Genomic DNA, 18365 nt, shown 5'->3' with positions numbered 1-18365 from the left:
CACATCCCATACTCCTACTCCATCCTCAGCAGAGCATCTGTTGGCACAACACCTGAGTTCTTCTGGGCTGGCAACAAATGTATCATCCCCTAAGAACTCAGTGCTGTCAGCTGCAACTGTCAAGGGAGTAGAGTCAGATTGGATCAGATTTGCCCCCTCACCCTGTGGTCTTTCCTCTGTGAGGCACAGCCCAGAATCCACAATGGAAGTACTGGTAGCTGTGACGGCAGAGGAGCAGACTACAGAAGACTTTGCCTCACATAAGGTTACAAGCACACCTTGCTTGTCCTTACCAGGATCTACTGAAACACAGTTTTCCTTTTCAGCAGGTACTTCAAAACATTCCTTTTCTTTACATGTGGTTACAGAGTCACAGTCCTGTTCCCCATACACCCTCATCCCGCCATCCCCAACTGGCAGTCCGTCAGCCAGACCTCTGTACTCCTCCAGGCTGATGTCAATTTTAACAGCCTCAGGGGACTCAGAGCGGTCTGCCACAGACGCCAGGGAGACAACAGGGGGAGGGGACCTCAGGCCTGCTTGGCCAAGTTCACAAGGGTCCGACCCAGTTGGATTGGGCCCTTTCATAGACAGTCCCTCTGTGGCAGTGGGCAATGACCAGTTCGGGGCAGCCCGGTGGGCCCTGGGAGTCACCACTGCAGCGGAGGGAATGTCTGCACAGCACAGATCATGACTTTTTACATCACACAAAACATTATCAATTTCAGAGTTCATTGTGACTTTAGTTTCCTCTCTGGGCCTTGGCTCCCGAAACCCATTAGGGCCTGGACCTGGCACACAGTCACTAGTCCCCTGACCCTCCTCAGAGTTCCCAACATGCACTGAGTCACCCAATAGTACTTTACGTGAATCCGGGGCTTCAGGTGGAGATGCAGGTTCCAGGGGGGCTGAATTTGGCTCATAGCGAGCTACCAACTGCACCCGGTCAGTACCCGATAGTACGTTATTGGCATCTGCTATGCCTACTTCTCTCACTTTGCTTTTTGATCCTCTGAGCAAAGCAACACAAGCTGTTGGTAACACAGTGATGACTCCTCCAACCTCTGTGATAACTGTGGCTTTCTTTGGGACCACATCCTCATGGCTCCTCGATCCTGAAAGAGCTAGGACATCCGTGGATCCCGTATCTCGGAGTCCGACTGAAACATTATTACCTGCGGTAACCAGCTGCAGGGTATCCGCACGGCCTCCTACATTTGTGGGATCTGCTCTGCCCACTTCTTTCACTTGGCTTTCAGATTCCTGGTTCAACGAAACACAAGCCATAAGCATGACAGGGATGGCTCCTCCACCTCCTGTGACAACCATGGCTTCCCCTGGGATCACATCCTCACAGCTCCTCAATCCTGGAAGAGCTAGGACATCCTCTGATCCCATAGCTTGGAGTCCAACTGTAACACTGTTACCGGCGGTAACCAGCTGCAGGCTATCCGCATGGCCTCCTACATACGTGGGATCTGCTCTGCCCACTTCTTTCATTTGGCTTTCAGAGTCCAGGTTCAACGAGACACAAGCCATAGGCACGGCAGAGATGGCTCCTCCACCTCCGGTGACAAACATGGCTTCCCCTGGGATCACATCCTCACAGCACCTCAATCCTGGAAGAGCTAGGACATCCTCTGATCCCATACCTCGGAGTCCGACTGTAACGCTGTTACTTGCGGTAACTGGCTGCAGGTTATCCGCTCGGTCTCCTACATTTTCCCCAACAAGCAACACAGTAGGGGGTGCACTTTTCATACTTGCTGGTGGGCTAGGCCTCCTCCTCTTTGGACAAAGGCTCGAGTAATGTCCACCTTGGTTACAGACAAAACACTTCAAGGTTTCCACAGATGTAGGTCTAGTTCTTGTAGTTCTTGATGCAGATGGAGGTGATGTTGCATTTCCATGCTGGATTTGGGTACTGTTCAGTTTGTGCTCTCTCCCTCTTTGTTTCATCTGCTGTAGTGATTTCTTCCGCTGAGAGGGTTTGAGAACAGAATCATGCTGTCTCACACAGTCATCTGGAATGGCACAGTCTCTGGATTTAGATGCCATGGTGAACTGTTCATGGTCATCCTCTATCAACGCACATAAAAGTTGGGTCCTCGTCTTGCCGACTGTACTGATGCCTCTTAGCTCACAGAGGTCAATCGTGGTCTCTTCGGATTGCCTCTTGTACCAGCATATCATCTCGTGGGTTACCATCTCCAAGTTTTTTGCCCAAATAAAAGATAGAAAAGAAAAACAAGAGGGGTGGGGAGCAAATAGCCAAGTATGTCTTCTACAAAACAAAAATTATGCACTGAGTGAGCTTCTGTAGGTCAGTTGCTTCTAACAAGCTTCCAACCTTTAGTACACAGGTTAAATGAATAAACCATGTACTAATGTACTAAGCAAATCCCACCGCTGCCACCAATCTGTCACGAATTCACACGCCCACGGCGACTAACTAACCGCGACGTGCTTTCCGTGACCGGGGATATGAGAACTAAGGGAATAAGGGGGAACTTATACTGCGCATGTAAGACTGGCTGTAGTATTTTCACAGCCTGCACTACCTTTGGCCACCACTAGAGGGAGACTCCACTCCAATCCAGCTAGCTGACCACACACAGGCAGATACAAATCTTACATACAATCTGGTGCACTCTAAGGGTTGGGGAGCAATCTAGCAATTACTACACACTTCTAGGATTCCTCCAGCTATCCTGCAAGCTTGAACCCCGGTGTTAATCACTCTTCCCACTGTCCCCACACCCACACACCAGACACACAATAAACGATAGCCTGCCACCACCCAACAGTTTGTCCGCAGACTGGTCTACTGAGCCACCACACACACAGATCTCTGTCTGGCAGATCTGTTAGCTTACAATCTGCATGCAATCTGCCAACACACAGTGCAATTGCATACCGATTGGCATGTAACTTAAACCGAGTACTTAGGCACTAAAATACAACAACCTCTCCAGAGATATGAGTCCTAGCTTAGTACACAGAAGTCACTTATTAATTTTATCATTTAATATCCCGAAAGTGGGCAGTGCATATAAGATATACAAAGAAAAAAGATTTACCAAAAAAAATACAAAAAATGCAGAAAGACACACAATTGGCAATTTGCTATGAAAATAAAAAGGGATAAAAACAGAAATAAACTTTACCAAGAAAATCTATCCGTTAGTAGAAGCATACTGGAACATGTGGGAACTCCCCAGTTTCGAACTGGCTTCGTGGAAGAACAATGTCCATATCTCAGACTACCCAATTTATTGAAATATGGATGCGGGCTGGACTTTAGCCCTGGGCCAATCAACCCTGGGGGGTGTTCCTGTCTCAGCCCACAAATGTTTTGTGTTCTGAAATGACCAGAGTCAAATTGGCCCAGAACGGCGCTGATTGCTGGGTCATGGATAGGATTTCCGATACCAGCGCATCATGCCGATCGCAACAGTACCAATCACTGCCTGCCTGCCGCAATCAGGCGCCATATAGCGGTTTTGTGTGGTTCTTCAGGATTCCACACCTGCTAAACATACAGAGTTACATGTACACGTAACCCATCAGGTGTACGATCAAAAGGAATTATTTTCATCTCTCTGCCGTTAATATTTTAGCTTTTATGAGAAATAAAATAGGTTCCTTAGATCTCTTGATATTAATCAAAGCTTACAGACTGTCCGGAGCCTTGTGAATGCCCCCTGCAGATCCGTTTGGCCAAGATGACTAGCTGTTTTCTTTGAGCCTCAGGAAGGTGGCAATCTATTTTTACTCTAATGGGAACTTTTATTGGCATCTAGGTGTCACTACGATCCTAGAAAAAACTATCTCTGTCCTTTTCAAATGCTAATGAAAGAACATATGTGTATGACTGACATCGAATACTATATTTTTAATAACCCAGAATTAAACTACATCTACATTTACACTACTTCTAACGATCACACCACATCTAGTTAAGGCAAAACTATCCTACGCTTATATTTTTGTCACAGCTAGTCTTTACGAATTTCACAGACTGTGTCCAGTTTCACACAACACCTCATCAACACTTGCTGGCTACTTCCTGCCTTTCCAGTCCTGTCTCACAGGAAGGTTTAATCCTGAGAATTCAAAACGATTTCTCTTTTTGTCCCCTTAGTGGGAACACAACCCAAAGAATGGTGACACATATATGCCATTCAGGATGCATCCTTGGTGTCCTATACATTACACATGTATATGCCTTTCAACTGTGTATTTAGCTTCTTCAGTGTTCCCACACAAGTGAACAAATCAGAGGCTTACCAGAATAGTGTGACCCTCCAAATGAGCCCCAGCAGATGTCATTGTTGATTAAACATGTTGGGCAAAGCCCATGCTCATAATGTTATCACGTATCATGGAAACTGGAAGCAATCTGCATATTCTGTCTGCCAATATGTATTGTGGAGTGAAGACATCATATAGCTAGGATTTAGGATGATCACTTTCAAGCACTATATGACTTCTCATTTGGAGAGTCAAACTGTTTGGGTAAGCCTCTGATTTCTGCATTGGTATGGGAGCACTGAGTGTTTGTTTTTACCTGGATGAGTTTTCCACATTATCCTGTGGAGATCTATATTTATTTTATTTATTTATTATTGGTACTTATATAGCGTCATCAATTTGTGCAGCACTTTACATATATATTGTACATTCACATCTCTGTACATATATATTGTACATTCACATCCCTGCTCTTAAGGAGCTTACAATCTAAGGTCCCTAACTCACATTCATACATACACATACTAAATGAACAATATTTTACCTAGAATTCACAGTGAAATTTTTGTTTGCATGGACATTTTATGATAGTTACACACACTAGACTGATATTAGTTTTGTTTTGATTTTGTTTTATGAGCGCTGCACTGCAATTTGATTTATGTGTTTTTACCATTTTTGTATCTAATGATGTGCTAGATGCTAATTTGGGGATTTCACCCTTAGGGCCGGGTTCACACTGGTACGACACGACTATTGTACGATGTCATCCTACTTTGCCCTGCAACATCGGTCCTACATCATTTCTACTTCCATCCGACTTGAATGAACAGGATAAGATTTTGTTCCGACTAAGATAGTCCGACTTGTCTTTTGACCAATCAAAACAATCCCAGTGTGACATAAATTCATTTAACTGCTGCTGTAATCACCATGTCAGATGGTTAGGACGAGAATCCGACTTTGATCCAACTTCAATTATATTAAATGGGCTGAAAACGGACAAAAGTCGGACCAAAGTAGTGCAGAAACCTTTTCTAAAGCCGGACTGCCTTCTATCGGTTCTCAAAGGGAAGCATTGATTTGTACACATCATGCGACATGTGCTCCCAAAGTCGGAGAGTATGTTGCACCAGTGTGAACCGGGCCTTAGCGCAGGTTTCTATGCTAAAGTATTTAGCTGCTTGCCTTCGGTTTTATTAAATGTTGCAAACTTGTCAAATTACATCTATGTAAGTTTGAATTCCCAGGCATAAGGCCGGGTTCACACTGGTATGACACGACTGTTGTACGACTGTCATCCTACTTTGCCCTGCGACATCAGTCCTACATCGGTCCTATATCGGTCCTACTTCCATCCGACTTGAATGAACAGGATACGATTTTGCTTTGACTTTGAGATAGTCCGACTTGTCCTTTGACCAATCAAAATAATCCCAGTGTGACATAAATTTATTTTCATGCTGCTGTAATCACCATGTTGGATGGTTAGGACGAGGATCCGACTTTGATCTAACTTCAATGATTTTGAATGGGCTGAAAACGGACCAAAGTCGGACCAAAGTAGTGCAGGAACCTTTTCTAAAGTTGGATGGACTTGTGTCGGACCAGTTAAGACATCTCTCATAGGAAACCATTGATTTGTACACCAAATTAGACATGTGCTCCCAAAGTCATGTAGTCGTGTATGCCGCACCAGTATGAACCGGGCCTTAGGTCTGTTTATCATTATTAACACTTTTTTTAGTCCATTTATATTCTCCAATGCTATGCCAAGGTAGCACAATGAACACACTCAGCAATTTCACCAAGAGTCGTTGAGACCATTTAGCATGAGTAGAATATTAGGTAACAGGTGCACAAACCAGACAGACCAGCTTGGGAAAGGATTGTGTTTGTTGGAGGGAGTGGAAGGAGACACTTAGAGAAAGTTAATGGCACTGCCTATCTCACAGAAGAACAATAATAAAGGGGTGTAGGTTCCTGAGGACAGCATACAGCAGGATCTTGGGCCTGCTATTAACATGAATGTTTTAAGGACACTATAAGGGTCCATGCACACTGAGCTTAAAAAATGCAAGTTCTTTTGGCAGAAAAAAACTAGAGCATTTTTGTACAGATGTTTAGGAGTGTTTAGCATTTTTTTCTGCCGGAAAACTGCTCTCAAAAATGCAAACCAGAAGGGTTTTTCTCCTACCTCTAAATGCTGAGCTTAAAATATGGGTCTAAGACTCTAAACACATCTAGAGGCAGCATTTTTATAAGCCAGTGTGCATGGACCCTATATACTGTATGCAATAAGTCACGTCTTCTGTATTTTTTTGGTAATTATGTTCCCATGCTCATTACAACATACAACATCGATTACACAAACTTTGATAGCTTTTCATTCCAACAAGCATTATAAATAGTTTAGGCCGAACAGACAAACTGAGGTCTTTAAAAGTGCCACTGTTAACATTTTTAATAAAGGCAAATGCAAACAAAAGCAATAGAACTCAATAAAATGTCTAAAACAATATTTCAGCAAGAGTATAATATTTTTATCCATACAAGGGATATTTGCATATAAAATACCTATTGATCAGCTGTAGAATGCAACTGACACAATATAGCAGCTTTGGTTCATATTTCAGTGACTAAAAGTGTAACCTATTCTAGTCCCTGAGGTCTCATTCCAGCATTCTTCCCACCTCTCCAAAGGTCTACAGTGCCTGCGTATATTTCTGGAAAACCAATGTTTGCACTAAGAAGGAATGGACTTTTCATTAGGTATAGCGGGTCATTTGGTAAGTCTATTGTCTAAGGACAAGTGAAGGTGAAAACAGTCCATCATATACAACAGATTCCATACAAATATGGGATTATTTTTTTATGTGAGAAATGTTATTGCTGCTCTCTAGTCTTGCAAATCTAAGGAATGTTATGGAAAGCATAAATATGGACTGTAGATGATAAGGTTTTATGTGCTTGCAGGTGAATAGAAAGAAAAAACACTAGTCTTCCCTTACCGGTATACTACCTCAATCTGTTTATAAGGTCAACATTAATCAATTATAATATATATATATATATATATATATATATATATATATATATATATATATATATATATATATATATATATATATATATATATAATAATTAAGCAATAATATTTGGGAATTAAATATGTGCTCCGGTAATAGTTGCCCTAAAACAATGCTGAATAGCCCATGGAAGCTTTCAACACCGCAGACAAATCTTCTCACCAATACCAGAGCTACCAGTCCTGGCCTGTCACAGATTTTAGAGATTAATAGTCAGAAAAACCTGAAAAGTGTATTTTTTTTAAGTTATAGATTTTAGAACCAGTATATTTGCACTTTTAAAAACAACATAATTGAATATAAAATTGCATATTTTAAAGCGATGTGCAAACCTCAACACTATTAAATATTCTATAACACATCAATACAGTATATCCATTTCCTTCATTTGGTGTTTTGTGTAAAGAGGAGGATGTATGGTCTAAATTCTGGCTACAAGTGAACACTGTTATACAGTAGAAGAAATGTGGTTTTACTGGCTAATGACATTTAACTAATTCAGCTTGTCCCACAGCCTGCCATTTGCACAGGTAGGCTCAAAGGGATCAGTCACACAATCAATGTGCAGGTCTGTTCAAATACTGCAGTAACTTGCCAAAATGTTTCTGCACAAACAAAATATACTTTTGGGTTGGAAAAAAAATAGGAATCTTCACGCAATATATTGCACAAATATTCACTTCAGTTATCCTATTATGTACAAATGAAATAGGCAAACAGAAATTTGATTTTCACTTCACTGTATAAATGAAGTGAATATTCACACAATTTATTGCGTGAATATTTAGTCGTTTAGTCTTTAAATAAATCGGTCTCTTTGTGTAAGGCTAGCCATTAAACAATCCAGTATATCCTTTGGTAGACAGCCAAAAAATCTAGAATTATATTTTATTGTATTTGAATATCTAAAGATCATGAAACAGATTTTATAATTATTTCACATGCTGTGTATTGTTACTGTACAATATCTATTAAGCATGACGTCATTTTTTTTTAAGGTGCAAAAAGCAGCTCAGAAGGAAGACAGAAGCAGCTCATAGGGAAGCAAATGAAGGAGTGTGGCTTCCGGTCCTCTACACCTAGTTTGGTTAGAACAGTGGTTCTCAACTCCAGTCCTCGGGACCCACCAACAGGCCAGATTTTAAGTATTACCTTGGGGAGATGCAGACTAGAATACAGCAATCACTGAGCAGCAAATGATATCACCTGTGATGTATTTCAGTTATCTTGCAAACCTGGCCTGTTGGTGGGTCCTGAGGACTGGAGTTGAGAACCACTGGGTTAGAAGGTGCACCCTATTTATGCAAGTTCAACATTGGATGCATTTACAAGAAAAACCGGTGCAAAATTGAACTTTAAAAAGTGAATTTGTATATAGAGGCATTGCTGTAAAACATTATAAATGTCTGGGATACTAGCAAGGAGATTTCCTACAATCATCCCTTAGTATAATGCTTGACTTTCTAACTGACTGTCCATCAATAGCTGCTGAAGTGATTTTTGTTTTTTATATATTTCTATTAATAACCCACTAGAATGCACAGAGCATAGAAATGCTGCATTATCTACCCCTTAGTGGATGCTACAAAGGAACACTTGGAGCTGAATTCAGCAAATGAAAGCCACACTCTGTGTGTCATTGTCATGCAAGGGAAGGGGGAAGATCTCCACTCTGGTGTCCCAACAAGATTTCAAAATCTAGGGAGGCCTACAACACCTCTTAATTTAAAACACTTTAACTCCCAGGTAAGCTTGTTCTCATGTTCTAAAGTTTTACCCTAGGGAGTACTTATTTTTAGTACTGCCTCACAGTACCAAAAGCTTGCTTTTTGAGTTTTTTTGCTTACAAGTCTGATAAACATCTAATGCAGTCTGAGATTTTTAAGTTAGTATTCACTGAACAGCAGCATTTATGGAAAAAAAGGGAGTTATTAGTTTATTGTAATACATATGTCAGGATTTATAGTGAAAATAATTTAAAAAAAATGCATGTTTGCTTATACCTGCTAAGCAGCAGAGGGTCAATGCAATTTAAAAATGTTGGCAAGTGTTTTAACAGAAATCTGATTTACGTTTTATAAGTTATCCAGAACAGATCCATGGTGTTTATGTGCACTTACTGGGGTTAAAAGGGATCCATAGCAAGTTCGGCAAGTTTTGGGCCTGTATATGTGAGATTTTGCTCGCATTAGAATTGCTTTTATCACTATATAAGTCAATGGGAATGTAACAGTAGCTATATGGAGGTTAGGAGGTCAAATGCATCTGTGAAGGAATTAACTCAGAAGCTTCTTAAACTGATCTCAAACATAAGTTACCTAAACACTTTATTAGTCTATCTTAACAAGCTCTTATGCCGCGTACACACGGTCGGACTTTTCGTCTACAAAAGTCCGACAGCCTGTCCGACAGACTTCCGGCGGACTTTCGACGGACTTGCAGCAGACTTTCTAACGAACGGACTTGCCTACACACGACCACACAAAAGTCTGACGGATTCGTACGTGATGACGTACACCGGACTAAAATAAGGAAGTTCATAGCCAGTAGCCAATAGCTGCCCTAGCATGGGTTTTTGTCCGTCGGACTAGCACACAGACGAGCGGATTTCGGGGTCCGTCGTAGTTACGACGTAAAGATTTGAAGCATGTTTCAAATCTAAAGTCCGTCGGATTTGAGGCTGAAAAAGTCTGCTGAAAGTCCGGAGAAGCCCACACACGATCGGATTACCAGCCAGCTTTAGTCCGTCGGCGTCCGTTGGACTTTTGTAGACGAAAAGTCCGACCGTGTGTACGCGGCATAATACTGTTCGTTCACAATCCAAATAAGTTTCCTTCCATTATTTGGTAATTTTCCTGCAAAGGGCTGAATAGGTCATTTTGATATTAGCGCGTCATGCCCAACTATTTAGAAATCTGCCTACATCCACTTTGAGGGAACTTAGTGGCAGGGACTAGATTTTATTGTGACCGTTATTCTATGCCTCAAAAAACAAAACTAAAAAAAAAAAAAACGTATCAAATTAAGATTAAGCCTAGGAATGATTTTAAGGGTCAATAACATTAACATGTATTTCTGTTATAGAGAAAGTCATATGATGTAAAGACAATTACGCTGGTTCTAAGGCTGAAGGTGCATTACATAACAAATTAGTGCTTGATGTTGAATGAATCTTATAGTTCACTACAAAATCTTGCAGTTAACAATGAATATGTTCTCATGGTATCTATGGCACTTTTAGGCTTCATTTAAGAGCCGCGTTTTTGCTGCTCGCCAATCATCTGCCCTTAAGCTGCAATAGGCAGTGGACAGGGGTGTTTGCGCCCGCTCCAAAGACTACTCGACACAAAGCAATCTGCCGAACGCTACACATTCAAGCAAATGAGGAAGTGCCGCAAAATGCAATACACACGGTTGTGGCGTGTACATGGGTTTAAGGTGTCGCATCACTTCCTCACTGCCTGTCAGTAGCCCATGAAGCATGATCCAAACACGGTTCAGGCTTCAGAGGAAAATAAGATTTAGACGCACGTCTTAATCTACCCTTAGGAAAACAGTATGTATAAGGCTTGAGATTCCTTTTAATGGTAAAGTTAGCAGAAATCAGACGGGGGTGATAAGATAATGAGCTTAATAGTAAATACAGTTCTATTCGTGCAAAAATAATCACATACTTTATATAGGCAATGCATAGGATTTTTTAACCACTTCTCTTATTATTTAAATAAATATTTACTATTGTACATTTTAAGGCCTTGAATGTCCTTAAAAGGCTACCAATAGGTTGCTGTAACCTAAATAATTTTGGCGCTTAAAAACATTTGAAGTCCTCATAAATACAATCCATGAACTTTTTTCATAGAAGTTATTCCATACACTAAGTATTGTCATAACAATAATATATAGTTTTGACTTAAAAAATTTAAATTATGTAAATAAATTAATGCTGAGTAAATCTATGGTAGATATATTTCAGTATATTTATGTTACATAAAAAAATAAAAAATAAACAGGTAACTGTTGGCTATTATTTTCCTTGTGTTATATGAAAATGCAAAGTCTTCTCAATAATACAACCAAAACCCCAGAATAAATCAGTAATAATAAATAGTGTGGTAATCTGATAAATGTTGGTACATAAGTAGTTTGTGCACATCTGCAGTGAAATGTCATCACTGAACGATCAGTTGTCCAGTTATAAAAACTAGGCAGAGGCCTGTGATTAAAATGGTACTATAGTAAGATATATGGGTATTCTATTAAGAAAACATCTGGTTGAACTGCTGGGTGACACGGATAAAAGTCGTCCGCCTGCTTAGCTCTTTGAGTTTAGCCGCTCCAACATATGTACAAGTAGATCGAAGTCCTCCTAGGATGTCTCGAATAGTGTTCTCCGCATCTCCTTTATATTGTACCTCTATAGTCCTGCCTTCAGAAGCCCTGAAAAAGAAAGAAAAAGATGTGATAGCTCCTCTTAATAAATTATTCAGTTTTATATTATCTGTTTAAACTTAATATAGTTTAAAGGCAAACACCTAAATACACAGGTTGACCCTGTTTTACTTGCCAAGGAACTTGTCTGGCAAGGTAGAAGACCTGATTTTTTTTTATTTCTGCAGTTCAGTAATGCTTACAGGTATGTCTCTTTCTACCCTGTGATATGATAATAAAAGGAAAAGCAGCAGGCTGATGTGCTCATGTCTCTGTCACTCTGCTCTCTTCTCCTATTAGAATGTTCCTTGGACCAATTTCCAGTTTGAAACTTTTCTGTACAGTACAGTAAGAGGCTAAGGCAAATCCAGGTAAATACTCAAAATGATGTTAAACCCAAAACGAAACATGTAATATATTGCAGTTACCAATTATTAGATGAGGTGGCTGTTTTGTTTTCTTTTTTAGGCTTTTTTCCCCTTTTTTCACCTGATGATCTGACCAGTGACACGCCTTCTGTATTAGAGTGCCTACATTCTGAATGAAGGAGCACAGGGGGCACCTTTGGGCAGCAGCACTGTCTGTCTGGGGGAAGGGGAGTGTTAGAAGTACTAGCAGATTTAAATACAGAAGGGGCTCATTCACACGTGTTTTTAATCCCCTGTATTTATGCAGCATTTATTCAGCATTTTTAAAGTCTCATAACTGACCTTCAACGTCTGCCATGAACATTAGAATGACACCACACAGTGCTGTTTACACAGGAGCGGTAGTGTTGTGTTGTGTGATCAGTGTCGTGACACATGTAGCCCACCCCCCCCCACAGTTAGAATCACTCCCTAGGACACACTTAACCCCTGCAGCGCCCCCTAGTGGTTAACCCCTTCCCTGTCTGTCACATTTACACAGTAATCAATGCATTTTTAATCGCACTGATCGCTGTATAAATGTGAATGGTCCCAAAATAGCGCCAAAAGTGTCCGATCTGTCCGCCATAATGTCGCAGCAATGATAAAATCGCAGATCACCGCCATTACTAGTAAAAAAAAATATTAATAAAAATGCCATAAAACTATCTCCTATTTTGTAGACGCTATAACTTTTGCGCAAACCAATAAATAAACGCTTACTGCAATTTTTTTTACCAAAAATATGTAGAAGAATACGTATCGGCCTAAACTGCAGAAAAAAAATGTTTTTTTATATATTTTTGGGGGATATTTATTATAGCAAAAAGTAAAAAATAATGCGTTTTTTTCAAAATTGTCGCTTTTTTTTGTTTATAGCGCAAAAAATAAAAACAGCAGAGGTGATCAAATACCGCCAAAAGAAAGCTCTATTTGTGGGGAAAAAAGGACGCCAATTTTGTTTGGGAGCCACATCGTACGACCACGCAATTGTCAGTTAGAGCGACACAGTGCCGAATTGCAAAAAATGCTCTGGTCTTTGGCCAGCCAAATGGTCCGGGGCTTAAGTGATTAGGCACCCCTGTCAGTAGTAAATGGTCTGTCTCATCCCTATAACTGCAAGAGAGCTTTTCTGTTGAATAACAATAAAGCCTAAAAAAACGAAAACGAATGCAGTCATCGCATCTAAGAATTGGTAAGCTGTAATATAATAAAGGTTTGCTTTTGGGTTTATTACTGTTTAAACCTCTTGGCGGTGGCCGCGCGCAAATACGCGGCCTCTCAGCAGGTGGGCCTTGGCACCGAGCAGCAGCATATTTGCATGCAATGGTGCAAAAACATCTGTGCTTAAGAGCACGAGCCCTGCACGCTCCCGGCGGCTAACACAATGCTCCCGGTCGCTGCTTGTGATCGGGAGCTTTCTGATCATGTGACCACCGTGACAGCCAATCAGAGTGGTCACATGATCATAAACCCAGCCCCGCCCGCAAACTCCTTAAAGGACTGGGAGGTGCCGGCTCCAAGGGGTTATAGATGCATTAGTGAACAGAGAGCTGCATACATTTGTGTCATTTAAATCCACCTGGAGTTTAGCTTCAAGGGGGTTGGTATTTCCTGCAGGGAGAATATATTGTTCTTTTTAAAGACTGTATTGGGTACAGTAATGATACAAGTATTGAAAAATGTAGTTAACATCTCTACTTTTAGAGATGTGCGCAGGAGAGCGCTAATATAAACATATCAGAGAATTATATCTGGACACTTATGACTGAAAAACTGATATCCATTACAGCAGTGGAGAACAACCATAATAAAGTGCTTGGTGAATATAATTAAGAGTGGGAGGGAGGGGAAGGTAGGAGAGGGATAGGAGGGGGATCCCAAGGGAGTGGCAGGTTAATATTATTGTTAACTTTATACTTATATTGGGCCATCCAGCACTGGCTCTGTTACATTAGAGGGTAATCACTAGAGCAGTGGTTCTCAACCTGGGGTCGGGACCCCCTCGGGGTCAAATGATGATTTGCCAGGGGTCACCGAATCCTGGGATGTTCCATTCCCCCCACCCCCCCACCAAGGAGTAAGAGAAGGAATAAAAATAGAGAATACATGGAAGAGAGAGGAAATGAGGCAGAGCAACAAAGAAAAAGGGAAAGAATAAGAGAAAGAACAAGAAAGATGGCTAGAGAGATGGATGGGGGACTAGAAGTTAGGATAGAGAGAGATAAAAGGGAAAGAAAGGAGAACAAAAAGAAAGTGGTACATCGTAAAATGTACCATAAGGGATATTAATACTGTACGAGTGGAAGGGACTCAGGGAGCGCTAAATGTCTGTGTATTAGGGGCGCAAATTACTTGTCTTGCCTTGGGTGCTGCCAACCCAAGCTATGAAAATACATTTTACTGTTAGGGGTCCCCACAACTTGGGAAATTTTATCAAGGGGTCACGGCACTAGAATGTTGAGAACCACTGACCTAGAGAAAATTTTAGGAGATCCTGCCACTTTGACCTGACCCCTTCTAATATCTATCTATCTATCTATCTATCTATCTATCTATCTATCTATCTATCTATCTATCTATCTATCTATCTATCTATCTATCTATCTATCTATCTATCTATCTATCTATCTATCTATCCCTGAATTCCACTGAATCCCTGGCAAGCCAGATTTTATCAGATCCATTTGTCTCTGGCCCTTACAATGTTTTCCACCCCGAGAAAACATTTGAGACATACAGTAATTACAACACTTGCTAATGATCACGCCTTGAGAGTGTGCACATTTGTGGGGAAAAGAATCTCCTAAGTGACATGTCAAAATAATAACATCTACCTCTTCAGTGTGGAGTCAGCAAAGTATTCAGTATTTGCACAAGACTCTCCTAGAAGCTGGATAAGGGAATACATTAGCTAGTGAAGAACACGGCATTTAACTGGCAGATCCTGTGAAGTATCATTCATGACAGGCTGAGGTGCGGAAATAGGATTTGACACTATCCTTACACTTTGCTGCTACAGAGATGTAAAAAAAATGAACCCCCTGGGGAATTTATACTATACAATAAGCTGCTTCTTCACCTAATTATCCCCTTACAGTTTGTCATGTGTCTGGTCTCAGAGTTCCACAGACCACACTATATTTCTACTACATACTTAAGCTTAAGCTTGAGCTTCAAATTACCATAAAAAGGCAGTCAAATGGAGGAGCTATACAAATATAGAGATGCAACCTGCTTTTTCTTTTCCTTATTTATTTTCTTCCTGCTAGTAATCAATGTACTATAATATATATATATATATATATATATATATATATATATATATATATATATATATATATATATACACACATACACAGTGTCTCACAAAAGAGAGCACACCCCTCACATTTTTGTAATTATTTTATTATATCTTTTCATGTGACAACACTGAAGAAATGACACTTTGCTACAATGTAAAGTAGTGAGTGTACAGCTTGTATAACAGTGTCAATTTGTTGTCTCCTCAAAATAACTCAACACACAGCCCTTATTGTCTAAAACGCTGGCAACAAAAGTGAGTATACCCCTAAGTGAAAATGTCCAAATTGGGCCCAATTAGCCATTTTTCCTCCCCAGGGTCATGTGACTCGATAGTGTTTGAAAGTCTCAGGTGTGAATGGGGAGCAGGTGTGTTATATTTGGTGTTATCGCTCTCACTCTCTCATACTGGTCACTGGAAGTTCTCTCTGAGGATGTGAACAAAAAGAATTGTTGCACTACATAAAGATGGCCTAGGCTATAAGAAGATTGCCAAGACCCTGAAACTGAGCTGGAGCACGGTGGCCAAGACCATACAGCAGTTTAACAGGACAGGTTCCACTCAGAACAGGCCTCGCCATGATCGACCAAAGAAGTTGAGTGCACATGCTCAGCGTCATATCCAGAGATTATCTTTGGGAAATAGACGTATGAGTGCTGCCAGCATTGCTGCAGAGTTTGAAGGGGTGGGGGGGTCAGTCTGTCAGTGCTCAGACCATACGCTGCACTCTGCATCAAATTGGTCTGCATAGCTGTCGTCCCAGAAGGAAGCCTCTTCTAAAGATGATGCACAAGAAAGCCCACAAACAGTTTGCTGAAGACAAGCAGACTAAGGACATGGATTACTGGAACCATGTCCTGTGGTCTGATGGTGTCAAGCAGGGGCGTTAATAGGTCTACAAAAGATCTGGGGCTAGAGGCCATAGCAGCATAGTAAAGAAAGTCATACGCTTGGGTGGGCATACACATGTATATAACATATGTGTGTGTGTGTGTGTGTGTGTGTGTGTATATATATCCCCAGAGAGCCTCTCCCTTAAATCAGGGTCCCCAGAGAGCCTCCCTTAAATCAGGGTGCCCAGAGAGCCTCCCCCTTAAATCAGGGTCCCCAGAGAGCCTTGCCTCCCCGTGGGGACCTCTGCAGAGACTTGGGGCTATGGGCCCCATATTCAGGGCTATAGCCCCAAAAGCCACCCCCTAGCGACGCCACTGGTGTCAAGCATGTGTGGCAGCAACCAGGTGATAAGTACAAAGACAAGTGTGTCTTGCCTACAGTCAAGCATGGTGGTGGGAGTGTCATGGTCTGGGGCTGCATGAGTGATGCCGGCACTGGGGGGCTACAGTTCATTGAGGGAACCATGAATGCCAACAAGTATTGTGACATACTGAAGCAGAGCATGATCCCCTCCCTTCAGAGACTGGGCCGCAGGGCAGAATTCCAACATGATAGCAACCCCAAACACACCTCCAAGACGACCACTGCCTTGCTAAAGAAGCTGAGGGTAAAGGTGATGGACTGACCAAGCATGTCTCCAGACCTAAACCCATTGAGCATCTGTGGGGCATCCTCAAATGGAAGGTGGAGGAGCACAAGGTCTCTAACATCCACCAGCTCCGTGACGTCATTGTGGAAGAGGACTGCAGTGGCAAACTGTGAAGCTCTGGTGAGGGTTAAAGCTGAACTTCAGTATTTTTTTCAACTCTCCATCTATTAAATCTTTTGCCCTTGTTGTTTTAACTTTGGATAGTAAAACATTTTTTTCTGCCAGTAAATACCTTATACAGCCCACTTCCTGTTTCTTGTCTGGTAAAAAGCCTAGGCTTATGACATCATGCACAGCTCTCTCACTCTCGTGAGAGTTTGCCAGGAGGGGGGTGAGTCATAAGAGGGCCAATGACAGCTGGAGGTGTACCTCTGTGTGTCTGTGTAAATCCAGGAAGTGAACAGGCAGCAGCTTCAGCTGCCACAGTTAAAATGGTTACAGCCAGACTCAGGGGAGGGAGATTTCTGCAGCATACTTGGCAAGTACAGAATCACAGAATATATAAAAGAATATGCAAAGTGGTTGGAGGGAAGCTTCAGAATGGCAAAGATGTTTTTATTACAAATTATGTAAGCAGACTGCAGTTCCTCTTTAAGGCAGTGCTGGAAAATAATGGTGGCCACACAAAACATTGACACTTTGGGCCCAATTTAGACATTTTCACTTAGGGGTGTACTCACTTTTGTTGCAAGCGGTTTAGACATTAATGGGTGTGTGTTGAGTTATTTTAAGGGGACAGCAAATTTACACTGTTATACAAGCTGTACACTCACTACTTTACATTGTACAAAGTGTAATTTCTTCAGTGTTGTCAAAATGTGAGGGGTCTACTCTCTTTTGTGAGATACTATATATAGTATAGTACTACTGTTCAGAGACGTCTGGCCAGAAGTGGTATTCATGGAAGAATTGCACCCAAAAAGCCATATCTCCGACGTGAAAACAAGGCTAAGTGACTCAACTATGCATGAAGACATAGGAACCGGGGTGCAGAAAAATGGTAGCAGATGCTCTGGACTGATGAGTCACAATAATGAGTATCTGCAGGCAACAGTGAAGTTTTGTGGAGGTTCTTTGCAAGTTTGGGGCTGCATTTCTGCAAGTGGAGTTGGAGATTTGGTCAGGATCAATGGTGTCCTCCATGCTGAGAAATACAGGTAGATACTTATCCATCATGTCATACCTTCAGGGAGGTGTGTCAAATTTATTCTGCAGCAGGACAACGACCCCAAACATACAGACAATGTCATTAAGAACTATCTACAGTGTAAAGAAGAACAAGGAGTCCTGGAAGGGATTTTTAGCCCCCCTCAGAGGCCTGATCTCAACATCATTGA

General features: G+C 41.4%; 1 protein-coding gene across 1 annotated transcript in view; it reads right to left on the bottom strand.

Annotated features, from left to right (window-relative positions):
• Nucleotides 1-11294: 11294 nt before the first annotated feature.
• Nucleotides 11295-18365, bottom strand: part of GMPR (guanosine monophosphate reductase) — a 143111-nt gene continuing 136040 nt past the window's right edge. Inside the window, exon 9 of the mRNA XM_073631101.1 lies at nt 11295-11783. Coding sequence (XP_073487202.1) covers nt 11603-11783 — 181 coding nt within the window. The 3' untranslated portion in view covers nt 11295-11602. The remainder of the gene's footprint in view (nt 11784-18365) is intronic.

Source organism: Aquarana catesbeiana, linkage group LG05 (genome assembly GCF_042186555.1).
Source record: "Aquarana catesbeiana isolate 2022-GZ linkage group LG05, ASM4218655v1, whole genome shotgun sequence".
In the NCBI taxonomy this organism is placed as follows: Eukaryota; Metazoa; Chordata; class Amphibia; order Anura; family Ranidae; genus Aquarana; species Aquarana catesbeiana.
This window is presented reverse-complemented; position numbering and strand designations above follow the sequence as displayed.